General features: G+C 47.6%; 3 protein-coding genes across 3 annotated transcripts in view; 1 reads left to right on the top strand and 2 right to left on the bottom strand.

Moving 5' to 3' along the window:
• LOC137437540 (protein WWC2) overlaps positions 1 to 7,215 on the bottom strand; it is a gene marked incomplete in the record, with an annotated part of 166,311 nt that extends 159,096 nt beyond the window's left edge. Inside the window, 1 exon segment of the mRNA XM_068131946.2 lies at positions 6,808 to 7,215. Coding sequence (XP_067988047.2) covers positions 6,808 to 6,935 — 128 coding nt within the window.
• Positions 1 to 25,706, top strand: part of LOC144888467 (uncharacterized) — a 790,732-nt gene that overhangs the window by 360,600 nt on the left and 404,426 nt on the right. The window lies entirely within an intron of this gene.
• The window catches only part of BRCA1 (BRCA1 DNA repair associated), a 55,538-nt gene continuing 52,998 nt past the window's right edge, over positions 23,167 to 25,706 (bottom strand). The window contains exon 19 of the mRNA XM_068131954.2: positions 23,167 to 23,750. Within this exon, the coding sequence (XP_067988055.2) occupies positions 23,614 to 23,750 (137 nt within the window). The 3' untranslated portion in view covers positions 23,167 to 23,613. The remainder of the gene's footprint in view (positions 23,751 to 25,706) is intronic.

Here is a 25,706-nt window from a genome sequence, read left to right as displayed (position 1 = left end):
TGGCAAGGCCCTCCTGTATATGACACGATGAGATGATCAAATACAGTCCCCCGCTATTCGCGTTTCCGCTATTCGCGGGTGATAAAATGCAACCCGTTTCTCTATTCGCGGAAAATGGTCCCGCGAATTCACGGTTTTTTTTTCTATTCGCGGCTGTGTTCCGCAAAATCGTGGTTTTTAAGGAGCGCAAAAAAAAAAAATCCACGAGCCGTTAGCTTGACATACAGTATTTATTTTTAAAATCCCATCTTTCACCTGCCATGATTAAAACAGCTGGACATACGCAAAAAAAACATCTTCTATGAGCCGCGAGCATGACCTGCTCCTGCGTTAGCTGCCATGTGTTTAGCGTTTTCACGGCTTTCGCAGGATATCCCGCCATTAACACTGTGAACAGCTTCACATGATATTCCACCATTCACAGGTAAACATTGCTTCGTGGGATATCCCACCAGCTGCATAACACGTCATCCCTGCGAGTAACTGTACAGAATGAAAACACTCCACAGTATCTACAGTCACGTGAAAAAGTAAGTACACCCTATGTAAAGTTTTGACTTTTTCAACATATAGCTATTTGATCTTCATTTCAACAATATTGATAGATAAAGGTGATAAAATATAGCAAATATCATGAAACATTTACATTTTGTAGTCCATTGTATAATTTAAATAAACATAAATGCAAAATTTCGCAAGTGGAAAAAGTAAGTACACCCCTACATTTATCACTACATCAAATACCTAAAATTAGAATCAGGTGCACCAGCTCAGGTGCAAATGATTAGAACATTGTTAGAGAGGATCTTGGAGGAACCTGTCTTATTTAAAACAAAGGCATTCAGTTTGGTTCGCTCTTTGTTGTTGAAGTGTGCGGTGTCACCATGCCTAGATCAAAAGAGCTCTCTGAGGCCTTCAGAACCAAGGTTATAGATGCCTACGACTCTGGCAAGGGATTTAAAAAGATCTCCAAACAATTTGAAATCAATCATTCGACTGTCCGGAAGATAATCTACAAGTGGAGAAGATTCCAAACAACTGCCAACTTGTTCAGGCCAGGCCGCCCCAGCAAGTTCAGCCCGAGAGCAGACCGCAAGTTGCTGAAAGAAGTCTCTAAGAACCCCAGAATATCATCACGAGACATACAGGTAGCTCTTGCCACTGTTGATGTCAAAGTGCACGAGTCTACCATTAGAAAGAGGCTGCACAAATTTGATCAACATGGGAGGTGTGCCAGGAGGAAACCTTAGCTGTCCAGAAAGAACATCAGGGCAAAAGACTAAAGTTTGCCAATGAACACCTAGGCAAAGACCAGCACTTCTGGAACAATGTGCTCTGGACAGATGAGTCAAAGGTAGAGCTATTTGGCCACAGTACCAGAAGACATGTTTGGCGAAAACCAAAGACAGCATTTGACCACAAGAACCAGATACCAACTGCAAAGCGTTGTGGCGGAAATATTATGGTTTGGGGCAGCTTTGCTGCACCAGGGCCTGGGCAGCTCACCATCATATAATCCACTATGAATTCAACATTGTACCAGAGGGTGCTTGAGGATAATGTCAGGCCATCTGTCGGAGAAGTTGAAGCTCAACCGAAAGTGGATCTTGCAACATGACAATGACCCTAAACATACCAGTAAATCCACCAAGGAATGGCTGAAAAGAAAGAAATGGAGGGTTCTGGAATGGCCAAGTCAAAGCCCGGATCTAAATCCCATCGAGATGTTGTGGGGGGATTTGAAACGAGCTGTGCATGCAAGAAACCCCTCAAGCATCGCACAGCTGAAAGAATTCTGCATGGAGGAGTGGGCAAAAATTTCTCCCAGTCGATGTGAGAGACTGGTAGACAGTTATAAGAAACGCCTACTTGAGGTTGTTTCTGCCAAAGGGGGCAATACCACCTATTAGAGCCAAGGGTGTACTTACTTTTTCCACATGTGAAATTTGCATTTATGTTTATTTAAATTATACAATGGACTACAAAATGTAAATGTTTAATGATATTTGTTATTTTATATCACCTTTATCTATCAATATTGTTGAAATGAAGATCAAATAGCTGTATGTTGAAATATGTTGAAAAAGTCAAAACTTTACATGGGGTCTACTTACTTTTTCACGTGACTGTATTAGTGCAATTAGCTGTCTCCCTTTTTCCCACTGAAACAATGGCATGGCATTCATTCGCGGATTGTCATCGACATTCGTGGATTATTGCCGGCATTCGTGGGTTTTGTCTCGTCATTTCTGGGACGTTCATCGACCTTCGTGGATTATTGTCGACATTCTTGGGTTTGCGTCACCATTCATGGAGTTTGCCTCGCCGTTAATGGTTTGGTCCTCTATTCGTGGATTTTCGCGACTCAGGAACCTATCCCCCCTTTTTCCATTGAAACAATGCCCCGCTATTCGTGGGTTTCGCTATTCGCCGATTTTCCAGGAACGGATCCCCCGCAAATAGCGGGGTCCGATTGTACTCTGTAGGCATTTGTGGATCCCAGTAAACGTCTGCCAAATAAATATATCCAAAATAAAACAAGTTTAATTTCATCCATTTTTTTTTGGGGGATTTTTTCCCCAAAAAAGTACTACATAGAGTTAAAAAAACAGATGTCCTATTGGTCAAAATGAGCAAAAGTCATTGTAAATCAAAGGTTATTCCAGAATGAAGCATCATATCTGTCTCGCCTGGATTCCTTGGAGTCTAAAGCTCTCAATATTATTGGAATCTCTCGTGATGAGGGTGAAACGCAAGGCCCTTTGCTGTTACATCACAGACCCATCGATGGCCTCCCCTTTTTCTTACCCCCTCTCCTCTGGTTCAGCTCCCACTACTCTCTCAAGCAAACCCAACAACTGAAGGATGGATGTATTCTTAAAAATAGAAACCTACAGAATCATAAAAAATAGGTTAAAGAGACAAAATCAGAGCTTACTGCACATCTCAACTCTTATATTGCTTCTTTCTCCCATATGTGGAACCACCTTGCAAAGGTGGTTCAATCCCAGTCTTCCCTCCAGAACTTTAAGCAGATGGTGCACTACCACCTCATGTTCTTAACCACAATATATATTATCCTATGAATCCTTCATAACCAGATCCTCTTTCTTAAGGGATGCAGTTTCCTTCCAGACTCTTTTCCTGTTCATCCATTCCCTTGCTTATTGTATCCAACAGTTGCTCCACTTATTCAAACACTCATTCACCTCGCTCTTTCACAAGCCTCAATCTTTTAGATGGTGGGTGGGGTTGGGGGAGGGAGTGGGGGAGGGGGTGGGGGAGGAGGGGAGGCACATGTGATGTTCTGACAAGGTTTTGACACTGCAGTTCAGCATGTGTTGGTAGAGCAATTTATTTATTTATTTATTCATTCGTATGCAGCCTGTGGCAGCTTGGCTACATCATTTTTTGGGGGCACGGCTGTGGCGCTGATGCAATTCTCCCTTACCAGCTAGTTGGTCCTCATTTTGCCGACCTCGGAAGGATAACATGCCGAGTCGACCCGCCGGTGTTAATTCAATGGCATGACGGGGGCTTTAACTCAAGACCCTAGGATATTAAGCCAGTCACCTTAACCGTTAAGCCAACACCAGGTTTGACCATAGAGCAATAATTTGATGGATGGTATTATGTCTCCCTTATGTATATACAGTATATATATATAATATATTGTTACGTTTGTAGGGGGTAGTGATACCTTAGTGCAGGTAGAATGTATAGGTAGGTGCTCCGAATGCTGTGTAGAAACCTCGATGAAAATAAGTCAGCTCTGTGTGTTTGGATTAAGTGCATCTTCGTTTCCATCACGAGGGGTGGGGTCATGTTAATTAGTTTAGTGATTATGTTAATTAATCCCCTTTGTGTAGTGGCCTCTGTAATTTATTCCCTTTGTAGCTTTTGACACGGCACGAGACACATTGTCAAGCCACACAATAGACACCCTAATTAAATGCACTTATATAAAAACCACCGGAAGCCAGGGATGAAGCACTGCCGCTGACGACCCTGACTTTGGAAGCACACAGGACGAAAGATCCTTGAGGCCACGTCCCGAGAAGCAGTGATTGGGCAGGGTTTGATTGACAGAAAGGACTGGTAAGATGGAACTCGCTGATAGGGTCGAGACGGAGACGTGTTGAGATGACGTCAGAGCCCGAGGAACAAAAGATTGTGTTCCTGACATTTTGTCCTCTTACGTGTGGGGTTCAGAAATCTCTGACCGATATTTGTCGCTCTTAAGCATTCTCGCCTGGACCTCATACAAACGGTGGCACTTTGCTGCCTGGCTCAAGGAAGCTCATCGTGAGCGGCCGTGTTGGGACATCTTGCTGGTGGTTGTGCGGAGGAAGAGCCGCAGCCTGGGAACTGCGGTTCTCCGTGCAGAGGACGGGTGGACGAGCACGGCGTGGAAGAGCGGGCTGCACGTTTGCTCGTTCGCCTCGCACGGGAGGCCTACGTCACGCCCATGAGCGCGGCCTAGTGAGCAAGGGCGTAGACAGGCATTGTTCCCACCAAGAACGGAGCCGCGTCCAGACTGCGCGCTCGGGGCCTGGAGGAGTCCTGACAAGATGTGATGGCATGTAAAGGCAAGATATGCAAGTGATGGCAAGATATGTCGAGTGGAGCTAAGTGCAATTAAATACCACGTTTTTCTTTTACCGTTATATTTCCCATTGTCCGTATTTGAATCTGTGTGTGGGAGCGCTCCATATATAAATTTTAGTGTTATCATGTTTTATTGTGTTACCGGCATTCTTCAATAAAGCCAGTATTTTGGACATTGTAATTTTGTGTTGGTTTGAGTTAATTTATACAGGTGTGAAGACATCGGGTGGAGGCCGTCCAGGTAAGTTCGTAATCCCCCCCTTTTTCCTCGCGTGTAACGAATACCGCAATCATTGAACTGAACGCCTCGGAGTAACACCTTGTTTGGCTATTCGTTCATTGGAAAGATCTTAATTACCAGAAACGCGACAATATGTATATAGAACATCAATCGCAATGCCACATGTGTAGTTTTGTACCCTAGTCAAGTCCTTATTAAAACTACCACCTATAAATAAAAAAAAGCCATTACATATTTAGAAATAGCCTTGTTTAACATCAAGACAAACGACGTGTGTGTGTGTGTGTGTGTGTGTGTGTGTGTGTGTGTGTGTGTAATATGAGTATATATGCATGTGTATATATATGTATATATGTATGTATATATGTATGTATGTATGTGTATAAATCTAATTGGCTTGTTCTTGTTGCCTAACCAACTCACCCAACAAGTTTTGTCATAAGACGTCCACAACTTTTTGAAATGTCATCCTATATATCATTTTGTCCCGATCACTCAATGGTGAAGAATCACTTAAAATGTAAAAAAAATTTTTTATCTGGATCTGGATTCCAATCTTCACCAAAATTGAAACAATTCTGTCTCAGTTAGCACTTTCTCCAATGTAAGAACTACATTAACTTTTCTTACCTAACAATTTCACTATGGGCGAGCAAAGAAGCTCCTTCGGAAGAAAACGTGAAGGAACATAGTTGCACTCCACTGCAGCGGGAATGTCGACTCGCATCACACTTTCAGTAATCACGAATCACGTGGTACATTGTTTAGCACATGCGTACATCGTGCCACTCCGTGCTTCGACCAAATAAATCCAGCACGACATGCACGAGCCGATACCGCTCCTCTATTATTAAATAACGCCCATACCCCGCCCCCCGTCACCCACCCATGTGTGTGTATATAGCCTGTATGTATGTAGACTGTATGTATGTGTATATTTATCTAGGTATGTGTGTGTGTATGTGTATGTATGTATATATGTATATATATATATATATATATATATATATATATATATATATATATATATATATATATATATATATATATATATATACATACATAACTGTAAGAAATAGTAGAAACTCCAAAGTACGAGCAGGGCGTCTCATTTGTATTGAATAAATAATCGTTAGATTAAATAAGACGCGGACGTAGCTTCAGGACGTCGATCTTTAATAATTAATTAAAGATCGACGTCCTGAAGCTACGTCCGCGTCTTATTTAATCTAACGATTATATATATATATATATATATATATATATATATATATATATATATATATATATATATATATATACAGTATATACAGTATATACAGTATATACAGTACATACAGTATATATATATGTATGTGTGTATATGTTTATGTATGTGTGTATATGTTTATGTATGTGTGTATATGTTTATGTATGTGTGTATATGTATGTGTGTATATGTTTATGTATGTGTGTATATGTTTATGTATATGTATATGTATGTATGTGTGTATATGTATATGTATGCGTATATATGTATAAGTATATGTATGTGTGTATAAGTATATGTATATAAGTATATGTATGCGTATATATGTATGTGTATATAAGTATATGTATATGTATGCGTATATATGGACAGTATATGTATATGTATGTGTATGTGTGTATATGTATGTGTATATGTATGCGTGTATATGTATGTGTATGCGTGTATATGTATGTGTGTATATGTATGTGTGTATATGTATGTGTATGCGTGTATATGTATGGATGTATGGATGTGTGTAGTACAAATCGGCCTCAAAACTCACCGAGTGTAAACACCCCGAAGTCTATATTAGAATAGTCATCATCGTAGTAGATGACGTTTATCTTGCTCTATATAGGACCAACTTGTGTGTTATACAGTGTTGCTGATCGACAGTGCATCTCTCAACAAACACTCCGAACAAGTCAAGAGCACGCGCGCGCCTTACTTGTCACGCGGGTCAACCCAGCTGGTTTGCTGAGTATTGTGGTCGATATAGAAAACCTTGCCATCGTAATCCCGGGCCTCCTCCCAACCACTCGGCAGTGGGAACTCTCCGGTCCCTTTCCTTTGCATGGCTGCAGCCGTCTACAGCCGCATCCATAGGTGTGCGACTAGGGCAGGACAGCAGGAGCGCGTCTAGTACGGGCATCTGTTCATCGCACGGCTCTTCCGCAAAAACTTCGCCCAGCGCAGAAACACTGCAAGTCCTCGGCGTTTCTTTCTTCGGAGACTCCTCCCCGTTTAATATTCCCCTTTTTGTTAACGAGATGCTTGTTTCTATGTCCACGATAATCCTTTTTAAAGTGTGTACTCCGGTACATATTCTCTCTTTCAGCGCTCGCTTTACTCCGCCCCTTACACTAATGACGTAGGGCTCACAACGAGACGTCAGAATAAATTATGCTAATGAGCCTTCCCGCGGGATTCCAGCTGCTGAACGATGGTGTTTGAAATTACAGTAAACCCCCTATTGTTTTTGAGTTTTCAAAATCCTTTTCTATGTCTCTTCCATTTTAGCCCAGGTGTGGAAGGTCATGTTTCACTTAACGACCATCAATAAAACAATTTTTTCATCCGAAAATCTATATAATACGTACATTTATTGATTAATGTATTTTTTAATGTTTTAAAGTTTTCAACTTATTTTCTTTTAAATTGTACTCAATTGTGTTTCTTTGATGTTAAATATTCAAATCGATACTGCACTTTCTCTGCAGCATCTCCTGACTTTCTCGAGCAATACCTGCATTGGGAATTTGCTTTTTAAATAAATATAAGGAAATACCAGAAACTGACACAGAAGGTCATTTGGCCCATCATGCCTGCACTACATCAGCACCACAACAATCCAATGTGTTTGTTCATCGACTCGTGGGACGGGGGAGAACATTGCGGGAGATATATATGAAATAGAGCATTTATATTTGGATTTTTTTTTTTAACTTTGAGGTGTTGGTGGGTTGAGGAATGTAGGTTTTGGAATGAACCTTTAGCTAAGACCATTTCACAGACGACAGACATCAATACACATGCAATGTCACCCAATGCATACCCAAGCTACTCACTTACTTATTCTCTTCATCCCAATGGGACATAAGGCTGTATATATATTATATATATATATATATATATATATATATATATATATATATATATATATATATATATATATATATATATATATATCAGAATCCAGGCGACTCCATACAATGAGTGGATACCAGAGGTAATGTACCGTGTGGCAGGCGGTGCTTATCGATCCCATTAAGGTACAGCGATAGCTGGATGGGATACCTTAATGGCGGTTCACCACTGATGGTATGGAGTCGCATAATGACTGATATAGATATATATATATTTATATACGGACAATATGGTGTGCGCACGCACACACACACACACACACACACACACACACACACACACACACACACACACACACACACACACACACACACACACTGTGCTTACACATTGTGTAAGCAATAACAATTACACATTGTGTAAGAAATAACAAACCGTGCTTCCTACGCAGGTACAAATAATAAATCGAAGCTTTATGATTATAGGCAAACATCATCAACCTGCTGCTAGATATTAATTTAGGTTTATTTATTTATTTTATGGATGTGTTTATGGTTTTTACGTAAATTTTCATTGAGATTTTTATTTCACAGTTTACAGTTATAGAAATTACAATTTTCAAATGCTAGATATCGATTGATGTTTGTTTTTTTTTTGGGGGGGGGGGGGGGGGTTCAGTTTATTTACATAAATTTTCATTTAAGGATGTTTTCCGACAGTTCTGTGATTTTTCCCATTGCACCGGCTTCGATGTCCGTCGGCACGCCAATTTTCGGCTTCCACGACACCCAGAATGTATGGAACATTAATATCAGACACTCAGTGAGTGGTTAGAAACAGCTTTATATATATACGCTGCATTCAACATTCAACCCACAGCATTTAACCCCTGACTATCTCTTCTCCTTCTCCCTCCTTTTGCTTTAAATATTTCCCTATTGATTCTTGTCTTGTCTTTTTGATTCTTGTCTTATATATATGCCGTATATCGCTGCTGTTTGTTTTCTTGATTCTTGTCTTTTTGCAATTGTTGTTTTCATGTATTGTTATGCATTATGTTTTCCACTCTGTCAAAGCGCCTTTGGGCTTCTGGAAAAGCGCTATACAAAATAAATGAATTATTATTATTATTATAGTGGGATATATTATCTTATATATATAAACTGTCTTCATGTTGCAAATAATTACTGCACACTTTCTAACAAACGAATGCATACCACCTGCACTGGCCACGAGGTACGTTTTTAATCCAATTCGAGTTTATTACCTTTGCATACGTCGTGCATCTCTGTTCAATATCCATCAAAAGCACACCAAAGGTACCACGTCAAAAGCACGTTGGCGTGTAATACGAGGCCCGTCCGACGAGCGTACCTTGGAGCGGTGTAGCAGCAGGTATAAATTATGTTAACGAGCCTCGTGTTCGGCACTCTGCCGCCCCCCGCGGCAGATGCGGCGCGAAAGCTCGGGATCCATTAACGGGAGCCATTGTGTGCTCGACGCGGCCGCATTCCACATGCGTTGCATCACCGAGTCCCGGCGCTCTTTTCTTGTGTCTGTGCATCTCTGAGCGCCCCCACCTGCCTGCCAACTGTCGACATAATCTCAGCAATTCACTCTGTATTCCCACGAATCGCATTGGTCGGTGGGTTAGATTCCTTTGGGTTACCCGGGGGTTTACCGAACCTATTTAAAATTTCAACACGATCATTAGATAGGTGCATCGGGAGTAACCTTGGCAGTTGATTGCATTCAAGTTTTCAATTGAACCCCGAAATTATTCCCATGATTCCTTTGCTGTAACCGTCTGTAACACATGCAAATGGTGACGTTTTCTTTGAAATAAGTTTTTGCAACTTCGCATGTTATTGTTCTCCCAGATGTCATGTTGATTTGCATGGAGGATTGTAATGGGAATTAAGCTCGGGAAGGTGCAGAAAACATTTGTATACGTTTATACTGTAGGGCTGGCAGGATGGTCGAGAGGTAGGCCTACCTGGACATGAGGTCAGCAAAATGAGTACCAACTCATGGGTCCGCTCTCAAGGTTGGTGGCAGGATTTGCACTCCAGTTGCAGTAAAACACCTCATTCTGTAACACACACAGTGAGTGGTGTGTGTCGGGATGGTGCTGAGGTCACTTTTCTTTCCTTTTTTTTTGTGTACAAGATCGAGGCTCCTGGAAGAGCGAACATCAATCACAAGAAACAACAACGAAGGGACACACAAAACATACAAAAAAGGGAGCGGGAAACAAGATGGGGAGAAAGAGGGAAGCACACAAGTACAACAGCAGATAACAGGACAGGGACAACGGGAGATCTGTGGGAGGGAGGGGGCTTGGGGGCAGAGGCATGGGAAGGGGGGGGGGGAGTATAAAACACATGGCCACTGCTGGAACTTCCAAGAAAGGAAAAAGTCGGTATTTCAAAAAAAAAAAAAGTGGATTTGGGGTGAATAAACGGGAGTAGAAGAGATCAAGGTTTTGGATGGAGCAAGATAAGAGATGGTGGTGAACAGCTGTTTTAAAGACCTGGAGAGAGGAATGGGATTGAACAGGGTGAGGGAGTTTGTTCCAGAGGTGGGAGTAAAGAGGAATTGAAGGAGTGAAGGTGAATAGAGAGTCTTGATTTTGGCAATTTCACCAGAAGATGGTTACTGGCAGATCTTGTGCGACCTGTAGGAATATTTGGGGGACAGAGCCTCGAGAGAGCTGGGGGAGCTAGGCCAGAGAGGAGTCGGTAGAAGACAGAAAGACCACCAACCTGCCTGCGGTGAGTGAGTGAAAGGCCCTCGGAGTTAGCTTCATCGCGGGAGATTCCAATGATTCTGAACGCTTTTGTTTCAACAGCGTGAAGCCGAGCTAGGTGTGAGGCAGGAGCACCAGCCCAGAGGGGAGAGCAGTATTCCATTGAGCTGCGGATGAAAGCCTTGTATGTGGTGAGGAGCTCAGGTGTGCCAAGGAAGGACCTCGCATGACGGAGGATGCCCAGTCTGCGACTGGCTTTGGAGGCCAGCTTGGAAATGTGGTTTTGCCAGGAAAGATCATGGCAGATAGTGAGACCCAAAAGCTTGAGTGACACAACTTCTTGGAGAGGATTGTTCAGAAAGTAGATGGGAGGGTTGTCCAGTCGGTCTTTTCAGAGAGACATCGTAAGAGTGTGAGATTTGTCAGGATTGAAAGACATGTTCCACTTGTTTGCCCAGTCTGTGATTTTGTCCAGGTCTGCAGAGAGTGAGGAGAATGTAGACTGCCGATCTGAGGGATGAGGAATGGAGCGTCAGAGAGTGGAGTCACCAGCAAAGAGATAGAGAGGATTTTCAAGAGTCAGAGAGATCATTGATGAAGACCAGAAAAAGCACAGGGCCCAGAACACTATCTTGGGGAACTCCAGCTTGAACAGGAAGGGGAGATGAGAGAAACCCATTCAGGGCCACGTGTTGACTACGACCAGAGAGGATGTCCGCAAGCCATGCGTGGAGATTTCCATGGATCCCATCGGAGGAGAGTTTGGTGAGCAGAGCGGGGTGCCAGACCGTATCGAAGGCACGTGATATGTCAAGAAAGACCGCTCTAATTTCCTGTTTGGCATTGAGGACCTCCATCCATTGTTGAGACAGCAGAAGCAGCATGTCTAGAGTCGAGTGACCTGGTCTGAAACCAAATTGATGATCAGAGATCAAGCCATTGGAGAAGAGGAAAGATTTGATATCCGAAGCAATGATGGATTCCATGACTTTGCTGATAAATTGGGAGAAGGCTGATTGGTCTGTAGTTGCAAGGATCTGTTTTTGCAAGTTTTTGTGTAAAGCGGTCATGTTTGCTGATTTCCAAGCTGATGGCAGATGACCTTGAGCAAAAGAGTGGGTGAAGAGAACAGAGAGGGTGAGATAGAGCAGCAGAGCAGAACCCGTGGGTTGATGACGTCTGGTCCAGTTGCAGAATCAGAGTCGAGGGTTGACAGAACTTCTCCACCTTGTCAGGAGAGAAGGACACAGAGTCCAGGAGCAGCTGGGTATGACTGGGTACGGTGGGTACAGAAACTTTGATAGTGTTGACTAACTGACCAACATATCGAATGAACAATATGGTGTCTCAATGCAATCTCTTCATCTCCATGGTGACAGACAGTTTCGAGACTTAGGGTACATCAAACAAATTTAATACTTACATTATTTGCTACCTGGTATCTTCACCCAGGTCATACTATCCTCTTAAACTAAAGTATCAAACAAGCCCAGGTATGCCGCTGTTAGACTTTCTGTCTTTTTTTTTCAACAGCCTTTAAACTTATTTTATTTCAATTTAATTATATATTTGAACACAAGAACACAAATCACCTTGTTTGCACTTCCAAAAAACCTTGAGTTTAGCATTATTTTTTGAAAAAAATTATACGCCGTCTCGACCAATGAAATTTGCCATGCGCTCTGAGGGATTTCAATAGGTCTGAAAGGAGTTGGCAGAAGGTTCAACTCTGGACTTGTTGCATTTGACTCATCGGCTTCGTGTGGTTACCATCGCACCTGTTGTTCAAAGTTCACGAATAAAGGTAACATAGATCATGCTCGGAAACACACAAAGCAAGAGTTGAAAAGACCCTTCCAATGTCCTTTATATCAAGACTGCACGGGGTAAGGTATTCTTTGAACTCTCTAGTTCCAACGAGGCTGGGACGGGAGAATCGATTTTTACCTGGTTGGAATTATTTCCCTCGATGGGATTCAAATCCCAAATTATACAGGAACTGGAGTTTTGCAGGCTGTGCACTGTCTGCCATTGCTGTCTGAAGATCTCCGTATGTGATCATCTGATCAATATTGCAAAACCCTCAGTACAACCCCCTACGACCTGCATTGTGACACACAAACACCTGCACACACAAACATAACTGGACCAATTCTTAACAGGATCGAGGTAATAGCTGAGAATCGGGATCTATTCTCAAATGTAGCGAATACAACAACCCTAACCCTAATAACTAACAAGTCTAACCATAACCCTCCTAACAACCCTAACAACTAACAACCCCAACCCTAACCCTGCCACTGAAGGTAAATGGAGGTTGTTTTCACCCTTGTCTGTCTGTTTGTGAGCAGGATATCTCAAAAAGTTGTGGACGGATTTGGACGAAACTTTGGGGACAGGTTGGTTGTGTGACTCGGCCGAATTGATTTGATTTTGGTGTAGATTCGAATCCGGATCTGGATGAGATCTGGATCTGAATGGTTCCGCATCCAGATCTGACCTATCAGTGGATACAAAACATAAACTCTTCAGTCTAGCGGATTATGTATGTGCTCTACCTAAAACCATTATATTTCCAACCTGTGTTGGATTCTTCTTCACTTCACTGAAAGGCAGGCTGCAACTGTTTCCTTGGCTCTGAATCTGCAGAGGATAAGGCTTTGGATGAGGATTTGGAATTCAATGCGGGAAAGCTTTGAGGGGATTTATTGACAAGTACAGAGAATGATGAATAAACATTCAAGAACGAGCGAAGAGAGGAAAACAAATTCCTCCTTCTGCTCCCTTATCAGTGTGCACTTATGGACTTGATTAGATACCACAGTGCCTTTCAAAAAGAGTAGGTCATTGTGTACCGGTACCCTGGCTGAATTCCACATGGGAATGCTAGGTTGTTGATTTTGGCACAGTCGTGATGAGGCATTGGCCTTTTCAGCCCCATTACCTCGTATGTTGTACGTGTCCATGACCATGACCATGACCATGACCCATACATGGCAGGCTTGGGGTCTGTAATTGGAAAGACTATTCTATGCACACAGACTTGCAGCCACCAACTAGACTGAACTCGACTGCATACTCCCAATACTGCAATACTCTGTTAAAGTCTTGCTCTAATCCACTATTTCTACATCATGACTCGGTCTCCCTTCCTTTTTCAGTATAACATGTATTTACATTCCCTGTTAAAGGTCCAGTATAGTACACGGTGGTGGGAACGAATGAAAATGGTGAAGGAAAGTTTATAATAAAGCGCGGCGTTACGCGCGCTGCTTGTGAGCAAGGAGGAAGCGGACAAGCGGTAACATATAAACGTCTTTATTGCAAGACTACACTGTAACACTCTACTTCTCCGGGCTGGTCGCCCGGGGTATATCGTGAGGCCACGCCTACCCCTCGGGCGTGGCCACCGCCCACTTGGTGCGTGGAATGATGTCACCACGCCAGTGGGCTTTTGTGTCCGCCACACGCGCCCCCCCAGAATTCCCGCGCACCTGGAGGGCCAGTTTGCGGGGCAGACGAATGACCCGGCCGAAGCGCGCCCTGGCGATCGGCGGCGTCCGGGGTGCAGGGATACCAGGTGGGATGCCCCTGGCTGCCCCTGGGATGGGTGCAGGACCGGGGGGCGCCGTGGCGGCAGGGCTGGGCGGTGCCGGGGGTCCGCCCGCAGGAGGGCGGCCCCGACGTGGGGGTCGGGCCACTGGCGGTGGATGGTCCACATCGAGGTGGGCCGGCTTGAGGCGGTCTACCGAAACGCGGTCAGGAGTACCGCCGATGTCCAGGGTGAAGTGCTTCGCCCCGGTCTCCAGCACGCGGAAAGGCCCGTCGTACGGGGGCCGCAGTGGTGTCCGATGGGCATCGTGGCGGACGAAGACGTACTCCGCCGTGCGAAGCTCCGGGGCGACGTGCGTCGGTGGGTGCCCGTGGCATGCCGTTGGCACCGGGGCGAACCTCTGGGCGGTCTCTTGCAGAGCGGAGCGCTGCTGTGCCGCGGACCATGGTGCCGTGGAGTCGGGGAGGAACTCGCCCGGCACCCGCAGCAGTTGCCCGAAGACCAACTCCGCCGCGGATGCGCGCAGGTCCTCCTTGGGCGCCGTCCGGAGGCCCAGCAGGACCCAGGGGAGCCTGTCGACCCAGCCGCCGTCGCGGAGGGTGGCCCGGAGCGCGGCCTTCAATGAGCGGTGAAATCGCTCACACAGGCCGTTAGCCTGGGGGTGGTAGGCCGTGGTTCGGTGCAGCCGGACCCCGAGCCCCTGCGCAACCGCCCCCCAGAGCTCCGAGGTGAACTGGGGGCCGCGGTCGGATGAGATGTCTGAGGGGGCGCTGAACCGGGCGACCCAGGTGGCGATGAAAGCCTGCGCGACATCGGCCGCCGTTGTCGACGCCAAGGGCACGGCCTCCGGCCACCGGGTGGTGCGGTCCACCATGGTGAGGACGTGGGTGAAACCCCGCGAGGGGGGCAGAGGTCCCACCAGGTCCACGTGGACGTGGTCAAACCGGCGTTCCGGCACCGTGAACGGGGCCAACGGGGCCTGGGTGTGCCGGTGCACCTTGGCGCGCTGGCACGCGAGGCATGTCCTGGCCCAGCCGCGGACGGCCTTCCGGAGGCCATGCCAGACGAACTTGTCGGCGATCAGCCTTTGGGAGGCCCTCGCGCCCGGGTGGGACAGGCCGTGGATGGCGTCAAACACCTGGCGCTGCCAGCCCGCGGGCACAATGGGGCGAGGACGCCCGAGGGAGACGTCGCACAAGAGGGCCGCGCCCGCGCCGTCGAACGGCACCTCGGTGACGCGGAGGCCCGTGACGGCGGTCCGCAAGGCCTGGACGTCGGGGTCAGCGGCCTGGTCCGCTGCCATCCGGGCGTAGTCGATGCCGAGGTGGACTGCGTGGGCGACGGCCCGGGAACGGCAATCCGCAACCGGGTTGTCCTTCCCCGCGACGTGCTGGATGTCCGTCGTGTACTCGGACACGGCCGAGAGGTGACGCTGCTGCCGGGCCGACCACGGCTCGGTGACCTTGCCCATCGCGAAGATCAGCGGCTTGTGGTCGACGAAGGCAGTGAACGCCCGGCCCTCGAGCAGATGGCGGAAGTGCCTGACCGCCAAGTGAAGTCCGAGCAACTCGCGGTCGAAGGTACTGTAACGGCGTTCGGGCGGGCGAAGCTGCCGGCTAAAGAACGCCAGCGGTTGCCAAGCTCCACGCACCCATTGCTCGTGCACCGCGCCCACCGCGTAGTCCGAGGCATCGGTGGTGAGGGCGATCGGTGCATCGGGCGCCGGGTGCGCGAGCATGGTGGCGTTAGCCAAGGCGAGCTTCGCGCCCGTGAACGCCGTGTCCATCTGCTCGGTCCAGGTAACGTCGCCTTTGCCCGGCTTACCTCGGAGAGCTTCGTGCAGGGGGCGCAGGAGCTGGGCGATACGGGGCAGGAACCGATGGTAAAAGTTCACCATGCCCAGGAACTCCTGCAGCCCTCTGATCGTGCGGGGGCGCGGAAACCCCTTCACCGCCTCCACCTTGGCCGGCAGGGGGACGGCTCCGTGCCTGGTGACACGGTGCCCCAGAAAATCGATTGTGGCGGCGCCGAACCGGCACTTTGCGGGGTTTACAATCAGGCCATGCTGGCCCAGGCGTTCAAAGAGCGTGCGGAGGTGGCGTAGGTGCTCTTCGCGGGACGCGCTGGCGACGCGGATATCGTCCAGGTAGACGTAGACAAAATCCAAGTCGCGCAGGACGCTGTCCATCAGTCGCTGGAACGCCTGAGCCGCATTCTTCAGACCGAAGGGCATGCGCAGGAACTCGAAGAGTCCGAATGGCGTGATGACCGCCGTCTTCGGGACATCCTCCGGCCTGACGGGGACCTGATGGTAGCCGCGTATGAGGTCCACCTTCGAGAAGAAGGACCTGCCCGCCAAACGGGCGGAAAAGTCCTGAATGTGGGGGACGGGGTAGCGGTCGGGAGTCGTGGCGTCATTGAGACGGCGATAGTCCCCGCATGGTCGCCATCCCCCGCCGGGCTTCGGCACGATGTGCAGCGGCGACGCCCAAGCGCTCTCTGAGCGCCGAACGATGCCGAGTCGCTCCAGGGTAGCGAACTCCGCTTTTGCCACCGCCAGCTTCGTCGGCTCGAGGCGGCGTGCCCGGGCGTAGACCGGTGGCCCGACGGTGGGGATGTGATGGGCCACCCCGTGCTTGACGGCCCCCGCCGAGAAGGTGGGCCGCGTGAGGGCCGGGAAGCCGGCGAGGAGGCGGGTGAATGCGTCCGCTGCCGGAAGCGTACAGACCAACGTGGCCGGAACCGAATCGTTCGGCAAGCCGCTTGGCAAGCCGCTCGTTGAGCTGGGCAACGCACATGCGAGCGAGCTGAACGTCTCGGCCTGGACAAGCCGTCTGCGCTTGACGTCGACCAGGAGCCCATTAGCGCACAGGAAGTCCGCGCCAAGCAGTGCCATGGGCACGTCGGCGGTGACGAACGTCCATCGGAAAACCTGCCCTCCAAACCGCAGAGAGAGGCAGCGTTTTCCGTACGTACGGATGGGCGTCCCGTTCGCGGCAAGCAGCGCGGGGCCCCCACCCGCGGCGTGCTTGTCTGACGTGCCGGCGGGAATGACACTCACCTGTGCTCCCGTGTCGCACAGGTAACGGCGCCCGGAGAAGGTGTCCGTTATGAACAGCAGGCTGCTCGAACGGCCGGCGCTCATCGCCACAATTGAGCGCCGGCCCGGGCGTTTCCCGACTCGTTGAAGGAGCACGGCGGATGACACCGCCGAGCTTCGTGGCCGAACTTGGCGTGGAACCAGCACCAGGTGGTGGAGCTGGAGGAGCGCGGCTGGCTCCGCCAGGCCGGTGGAGTCGACGGGTTTCCCCGCGGTGGCGGTTTTCGCCACGGCGGTGGGCGGGGCGTGGCGGCGTTCATGAGGTGCGTATCAGCATGCTGTTGAACCTCAGCGTGCTGTAGAAGATGATGCTGTGGAACATCAGCGTCGAAGGCCGTGACGGCCACGCCAACGCTCGCCCGCGTGTCCGAAGCGGCGAAGTACTTGTCCGCCTCGGCCGCCAATGCTCAGGGTTCCGTTAGCCCGGTCCCGGCCAACGCGAGGCGAACCTGCGCTGGAAGTTGGCGACGGAAAAGCGCCCGGAATAGCGAACCGGGGGCTTCGTCGCCCAACAGTGACAGCATATGGTCCATTCGGACCGACGGGCGCGTCTCACCGAGCTCGGGGAGATCCAGGAGGCGATCGGCCCGTGCGTCGTCCGTGAGGCCGAACGTGGCTAGGAGTAGCCGCTTGAGTGCCTCGTACTTGTGGCCGTCCGGTGGGTGGCGAAGGACGGACACAACTCGAGCGGCCGTGCCGGGCCCGAGGGAGGCGACGACATGGCAGTAGCGCAGGTCGTCGTTGGTGAGGCGCCGAAGCTGAAATTGGGCTTCGGCTTGAACGAACCAGACTTCGGCCTGGGCCTCCCAAAATTCGGGAAGTTTGACGAAGGCGGCCATGGCGATGGCGTCGCGTGTGGAAGGATCGCTCCGGCAGATCCAACGTCGAGGGTCACCAGTAAAGCGCGGCGTTACGCGCGCTGCTTGTGAGCAAGGAGGAAGCGGACAAGCGGTAACATATAAACGTCTTTATTGCAAGACTACACTGTAACACTCTACTTCTCCGGGCTGGTCGCCCAGGGTATATCGTGAGGCCACGCCTACCCCTCGGGCGTGGCCACCGCCCACTTGGTGCGTGGAATGATGTCACCACGCCAGTGGGCTTTTGTGTCCGCCACAATAAACTGTTAATTAAATGATGGGTTTCATCGCATCCAATAACCCAGTGATTTCCTGGGAAATAAAACCACCGTTTAGAGGCCATCGCGGGGGTTGGCCTTTTTCGGGAACCGTGGTTGTTGTTGTTTTTTGGTCCCCTTTTTGAAGCAATGTTTTACGGCCGGATGCCCTTCCTGACGCCAACCCTTTTTGCCGCCTTTAACGACAAACAGGGAATTACCAGTGAACTGGTACTCAATTAGCCGACCTCGGAAGGATGACAAGCTGAGTCAACCCCCCTGGCGTTAATTCAGCGATTGACTGGGATTCGAACCCAGGATCCTAGGATCCTAAGCCGCCACCCTAGCCGCTAGCCCAACACCAGGTTTATGGTGAATGTAAAATGCTGAATGAAATGCTGAATGTAAAATCATATCCAGCATTATTTGATGTAGCACACAATTTGAGGTCGAAATTCTGAGATAATTAATTTATTTCCCCTCTTTTATAATTAGTTGATATAAAATAAATGGGTGACCCACCATGCCCACATATTGTTACGACCTGCAGCACATCAATCCAAACATGCGAAAAACCGGCCTTATTTATAGGTTATAACAATCGGACATACACGACATGACCAAAAGTATGTGGACACCCGAGCATCTCATTCCAAAATCATGAGCATTAATATGGAGTTGGTTCTCCCTTTGCTGCAATAACAGCCTCCACTCTTCTGGGAAGGCTTTCCACTAGATGTCGGAACATTGCTGCGAGGATTTGCTTCCATTCAGCCAGAAGAGCATTAGTGAGGTCGGGCACTGATGTTGGGCGATTAGGCCTGGCTCGCAGTCGGCATTCCAATTCATCCCAAAGTTAATTGATGGGGTTGAGGTCAGGGCTCTGTGCAGGCCAGTTAAGTTCTTCCACACCGATCTCGACAAACCATTTCTGTATGTACCTGCACGGGGGCATTGTCATGCTGAAACAGGAAAGGGCCTTCCCCAAACTGTTGCTACAAAGTTGGAAGCGCACAATCGTCACAATTTCCCCTCTGGGCCAGTGCTCCTGCCTCACACCTAGCTCGGCTTCATGCTGTTGAAACCAAAGCTTTCAGAATCATTGGAATCTCCCGCGATGAAGCCAACTCCGCGAGTCTCTCACTCACTCACCGCAGGCAGGTTGGTGGTCTTTCTGTCTTCTACCGACTCCTCTCCGGCCTTGCTCCCCCAGCTCTCTGGGCTCTGTCCCCCAAATATTCCTTCAGGTCACACAAGATCTGTCAGCAACCCTCTTATGGTTAAACTGCCAAAATCAAGACTCTCTGCTCACCCTCACTCCTTCATTCCTCTTTTCTCACGCCTCTTGAACAAACTCCCTCACTCTCTTCAATCCCATTCCTCCCTCCAGGTATATAAAACAGCTGTTCACCACCATCTCTTATCTTCCCCCATCCAAAACCTTGATCTTTTCTACCCTGTCAATGCACCCGAAATCCACCTCTTTCAATCTCGGACATTATTCTTGAAATTCCTATTGGTGCCAATTTGTTTTCTACCGTGTACCCCTTTCCCCTCCCCCCCCCCCCCCCACCCCCAGCCCTCTCCCTTCCACAGATCTCCCGATGTCCCTGTTCTCCACTGTTGTGCTTCCCTCTCTCTCCCCATCTTGTCTCCCACTCCCTTTATTATATGTTTTATGTGTCCGTTTATGTTTTTTGTGTTCAATGTCAGCTCTTACACGAGCCTCAACTTTGTATACAAAAAATAAATAAATTAAAAACATTTACATTCTACCCCCTTAAACACAACAATTCAAATCTTTCCAAATTTATTTTGGTCCCTCGCTCCTATCTCCTGTGGCGGGTAGAAAATGGTCAAAAACCAACAATAAAACCTACCTTAACAACAAACCTTATTTCAAAACTCTTCAACATTTGTGCAATCCCCTTTCTGTAGACCACATTCCCCAGTGGATGCCACAATAGCCAACGTTACTGCGGAGCCATCCCAATTTGCCGAAGCCAAAATTTGGCGGGCCCTGTCCTTTTGTTACAGTTCAAGTGGTATGGATCAGATGGACTTTCAATCATACATTCCCATCCCCTGCAAGAGCATGGCTTAATTCTTATGACATACACGTGTGATCTTCATTAGACAGCGAGGAGTTATTGTGCAACCAAGATGGTGGGGGCGCTTAAGGCTGTGGTGCCCGCAGTCCAAAAACAAGTCACTTGCTGTTACGACCTCCTCGCCCACCCCCCCCCCCCTCCCCCCACTTTCAACGACTCGGCCCCTGACAGCCGAACAGCTCTTTTGCTGTACATCCTGCCGGAGAGGGTCTTCCACACCATCCAGGCTCTTGGACTATTCCGGGTCGCCAAGGGTCTCCGTACCATTGGACGCCCAACCAGACCCCCAACCCCCTCCGACAGGCCCCCAATATCAGACACCACAGGCTGCCAGGGACAAATTACCTCAGGGGGGCGGGGGGGGGGGGCAGTCACCGCTCCTCCAGAGCTTGATCCGTATCTGCGGACACACACCTTCCCAACCCACAAAATCCCAAATGTCCTTCCCTCCCCCGCTGCCATTCAATTCTCAAACACTGGTAATGTGTGATAGTAGTTGTGCTCCTGACTGCCATGGCCTACATACATTCAATAATCCCCATATTCACACCTCCAAACACAACCCAACCCTCGACTCACAGCAGACATCCATTTTTGGTTTTTCAAACCGATCCACTTACCAACCATTGGTGGTCACACTCACCCCCTCCCATTCCAATTACCCATGTCCCAATTTTTAAGCTAAACTGAACACTTGGGACAGGAAACATCAAGGCACCTTACCTTAAGTGCAGGTCGTTGCAGGTTGGTCGGGCCCAAGAGTGTCATCTACCACACCAAGTTTCCCATTTATCCCATGCCAATTGAACCCAGGGCTCTCTTTCCAAACTGAGCCCATAAATCAGTGGACGATCATGCTCACCCCATCACGTTCCACAGATGCTCCAATGGTTGTCCGGTCGGGTGTATCTGTTCCTGTCCGTGCGGATTAATCCACGACCATAGCTCCAGGTTTCTCGCTAGCATAAATAACAAGCCTGCTGTCACAGGGCCTCAGGGAGAGGCTGCTAGGCCGCATGCCAGGGCGGTCACCATGTCAGGAACTTTAAAATACGTACAAGAAAACAAACACGACATAATAACAATAACCGAAGCTTTTCACGCTGTACTCAAGGTAATTCACAGCAAAAGAGGTGGTGTGGCAGTGAAGTAGCGTATGTGACAAGGACGAATTGATTAGATTTTGGTGAAGATCCGGATCCGGCTGGTATAATTTTTAAAAGCGATTCTTCACCATTGGTAGATAGGGCCAAAACGATAAATAGCAGGATATCTCAAAGAGTTGTGGACAGATTTGTTTGTGTTCCACACTGAATGAAAAATGTAAAGGTAGAGCATGCAGATTGCGAGACATGACAGGTTAAACGATATGTCCGGCCTGAACGGCATAGGAATCAAAATGGCGGTGTGTGGAGTCGGCCATCGTACCGCCATAATGACATAACATCACCCCTGTCATGTGGCCAGATCCTCAGCTCTGATTGGTGTACATGTGAGGGGACATACATACATACATACATACATACATACATACATACATACATACATACGGACAGACAAACACTGTTCTAGATGGCTTTGCCCTATGGGCTACGCGATAAAAACATCGAATCGGAGGTTTACCGCCGCTGATCTGTGTTCCAGCTCTTCTACACCACCTTATTTAACACATTACATTCATTATCCATGCCGGTTGCTTGTGTCTTTTATGACGTCTCTTCAAACAGGAAACCTACTGTTTTTAATGTTTTTCAATTTTGTTTGATTGCCAGACAGGCAAGACAGACTGGCAAGGTTCAATGCCAGTGAAACTGCCAAAATGCAGAACGACTGCTCACCTCAACTCATTTGTTCCTCTTTTTCCAGCTTGTGAAATCAACTTCCACACTCACTTCAAGACCGAGAGGAAATCTCATTCTTCCCTCCAAGACTTCCATTTACCACCATCTCTAGTCATCCCCTATCCAAAACCATGATCTTTTCTACACCTGTTAAAACAACCCCAACCCTCCCAAAATTTTGCCAATGTATCCATTTTATCCACCCCTTGCGTTGTCCCCTAACCCTCATCATTACCTGCATCCCTTGTTTATCCATCTGTCCATTTTCTCCCTCCGCCCTGCTGTTCATTTTGTTACATCCTGATCCGTTCTGTATTCCAGCTCTTCCACGAGCCTCGACTATGTATCCAAATTTTTTTTTTTTTTGCCTTAATCCTTTGTGCATGCTGCTCGGGTTGAAATGCTGTACAATTTGCCAAATTCAGAGCCAAAGTCCTGCTAAACTGCAGGTCCTTGTTCTAATTGATGTTGTGATTCGTGCTCCACAGGGTCAAAATATAAAATTCAATTGAAATCAAGTACTTCGTCGATCATAGAAATAGACCGTCAGACAGACGGAGTGAACCGATTACTCAACTCCGTGGGGTAATAATCTGAAAGGTTGTACAAAATGTTTTCCAGTTAGGCGGAAAGGTCACCGACGTACATCAACAATCGGAAAGGACCAAGCAAGGCGTGCCTTGAGAGACAAAGAAAGAAAGGAGAAACAATTCCCTTTGGGACAAGCATGGAGGTCTGTAGGAGTCAACAACATACAACAGATTTTTAATTGTGCAAATGAAGCAAAAAAATTTTTTTTTTATAGAAAATGCCACTCAAATAAACAATAATTTTAAAGAGAAATAATAATATCTTTTTGTAAACAAAACAACAACAGCGATTACAACACAACTGAAATAATGAATCATAAATTAGCAATATAAAATTTAACTCACAAACAGTGAATAAACAGTGATGCTTACATTTACAGGGTTTGGAGTTATCATTCATTTTGGAGGTAATTTGTTTGAAGTACAAATTCCTTTGACCACAAGTTCCACGTACAATACCTGTTGGATGAATGGCAGAAATATTCTCCAGGAAAGTCGATGAACGGCTTGCTACATACAGGTTGCATTCCAACACTGTATCAAGACAATCTTCAAAATAGTGCAAGAAGGGCAGAGAGAGAAGAGAACCAGGAAATGAGAAGCCTTTCAAAACATTACATTTTCAGATCCCTCAGGATCGGGATACAGAAGGTAAGGTTCGAGGCGTTGAAGTCGGTACTGAGACAACGAGTCGAGCAGCCAGTCCCATGACACAACTTGGGCACTGTACTCCCGATACATCTCTGAAACAAAGGGCACACTCTCTGGCTTATGCAGCATGCACAGGGAGGGTCAACTATATTTTCAGTTGCAGTAAACGTGTTTGATTAATCAGTGTGGTTCGGATGGTGGCAATCAAATTGCAAATGCAACAGTGAACACACCCCAGTGGTGAATTTCAACCCTGCTAAAGGCAATAGTAACGAGAAAGAGAAATCAGCGATTGCAGGCTCCACTCCCCCCTCCCCACCCCCTCCAGGTCTGTTTTGTGTGGCTTTATAGTAAGTATTTTATAGACGTACTCACATTCTAATTGTACATCCCACACAAGAGGTACTCAGTTGTAAAAGATAACGTACAGTGCATTCAGAAAGTATTCAGACCCCTTCACTTTTTTCGCATTTTGTTATGTTGCAGCCTTATGCTGAAATCGTTTAAATTCATTTTTTCCCTCATCAATCTACACTCAATACCCCATAATGACAATGAGAAAACAGGATTTTAGAAAGTTTTGTAAATTTATTAAAAATAAAAAACTGAAATATCACATTTACCTAAGTATTCATACCCTTTGCTATGACACTTGAAATTTAGCTCAGGTGCCTCCCATTTCTCTTGATCGTCGTTGAGATGTTTCTACACCTTGATTGGAGTCCACCTGTGGCAAATTCAATTGATTGGACATGATTTGGAAAGGCACACACCTGTCTATATGAGGTCTCACAGCTGGCAATGCATATCAGAGCAAAAACCAAGCCATGAGGTCGAAGGAACTGCCTGCCGAGCTCAGAGGCAGGATGTGTCAAGGCACAGATCTAGGGAAGCCTACAAATTTTTTTTTGCTGCATTGAAGGCTCCCAAGAGCACAGTGGCCGCTATAATTCTTAAATGGAAGAAGTTTGGAACAACCATGACTCTTCCTAGAGCTGGCCGCCCCGCCAAACTGAGCAATCGGGGGAGAAGGGCCTTGGTAAGAGAGGTGACCAAGAACCCGATGGTCACTCCGGCTGAGCGCCAGAGATCCTGTGTGGACATGGGAGAAACTTCCAGAAGGACAACCATCACTGCAACACTCCACCGATCTTGGCTTTATGGCAGAGTGGCCAGATGGAAGCCTCTCCTCAGTGAAAGATACATGAAAGCCTGCTTGGAGTTTGCAACATGAAAGCCCACAGAATCTTGTTTCTCACAGTCTGAGAGTCCTTTAGGTGCTTGTTTGCAAACTCCAAGCGGGCTTTCATGTGTCTTTCACTGAGGAGAGGCTTCCGTGGAGTGTTACGAGAAAGAGAAATGTAAGCCCAGATCGGTGGAGTGTTGCAATGATGGTTGTCCTTCTGGAAGTTTCTCCCATCTCCATACAGGATCTCTGGAGCTTAGCCAGTGACCATCGGGTTCTTGGTCACTTCTCTTACCAAGGCCCTTCTCCGATTGCTCAGTTCGGCTGGGCGGCCAGCTCTAGGAAGAGTCCTGGTTGTTCCAAACTTCTTCCATTTAAGAATTATGGAGGCCACTGTGCTCTTGGGAACCTTCCATGCAGCAGATTTTTTTTTGTAGGCTCCCTCAAATCTGTGCCTCGCCGCAATCCTGTCTCTGAGCTCTGCAGGCAGTTCCTTCGACCTCATGGCTTGGTTTTTGCTCTGATATGCATTGTCAGCTGTGAGACCTTATAAAGACAGTTGTGTGCCTTTCCAAATCATGTCCAATCAATTGAATTTTCCACAGGTGGACTCCAATCAAGGTGGAGAAACATCTCAAAGATGATCAAGAGAAATGGGAGGCACCTGAGCTAAATTTCAAGTGTCATAGCACAGGGTATGAATACTGTCACGCAACTGCGATTAACATCAGCGTTGCGGAGGCCGATTACGAGGCTTTAAACTCCGGAGGCGAAAACTCAATAGCGGATTCCAATCAAGCACTTAAACGTGCGGAATGGCGGGACACAGCGAAAGCCCTGCAGCCTTACCTATTAAAATCAA

The sequence above is a fragment of the Myxine glutinosa genome, chromosome 12, assembly GCF_964187855.1.
Source record: "Myxine glutinosa chromosome 12, kmMyxGlut1.1, whole genome shotgun sequence".
NCBI lineage: Eukaryota > Metazoa > Chordata > Myxini > Myxiniformes > Myxinidae > Myxine > Myxine glutinosa.
Note: the sequence above shows the minus strand (reverse complement) of the source record. Positions and strands in the feature narration are given on the sequence as shown.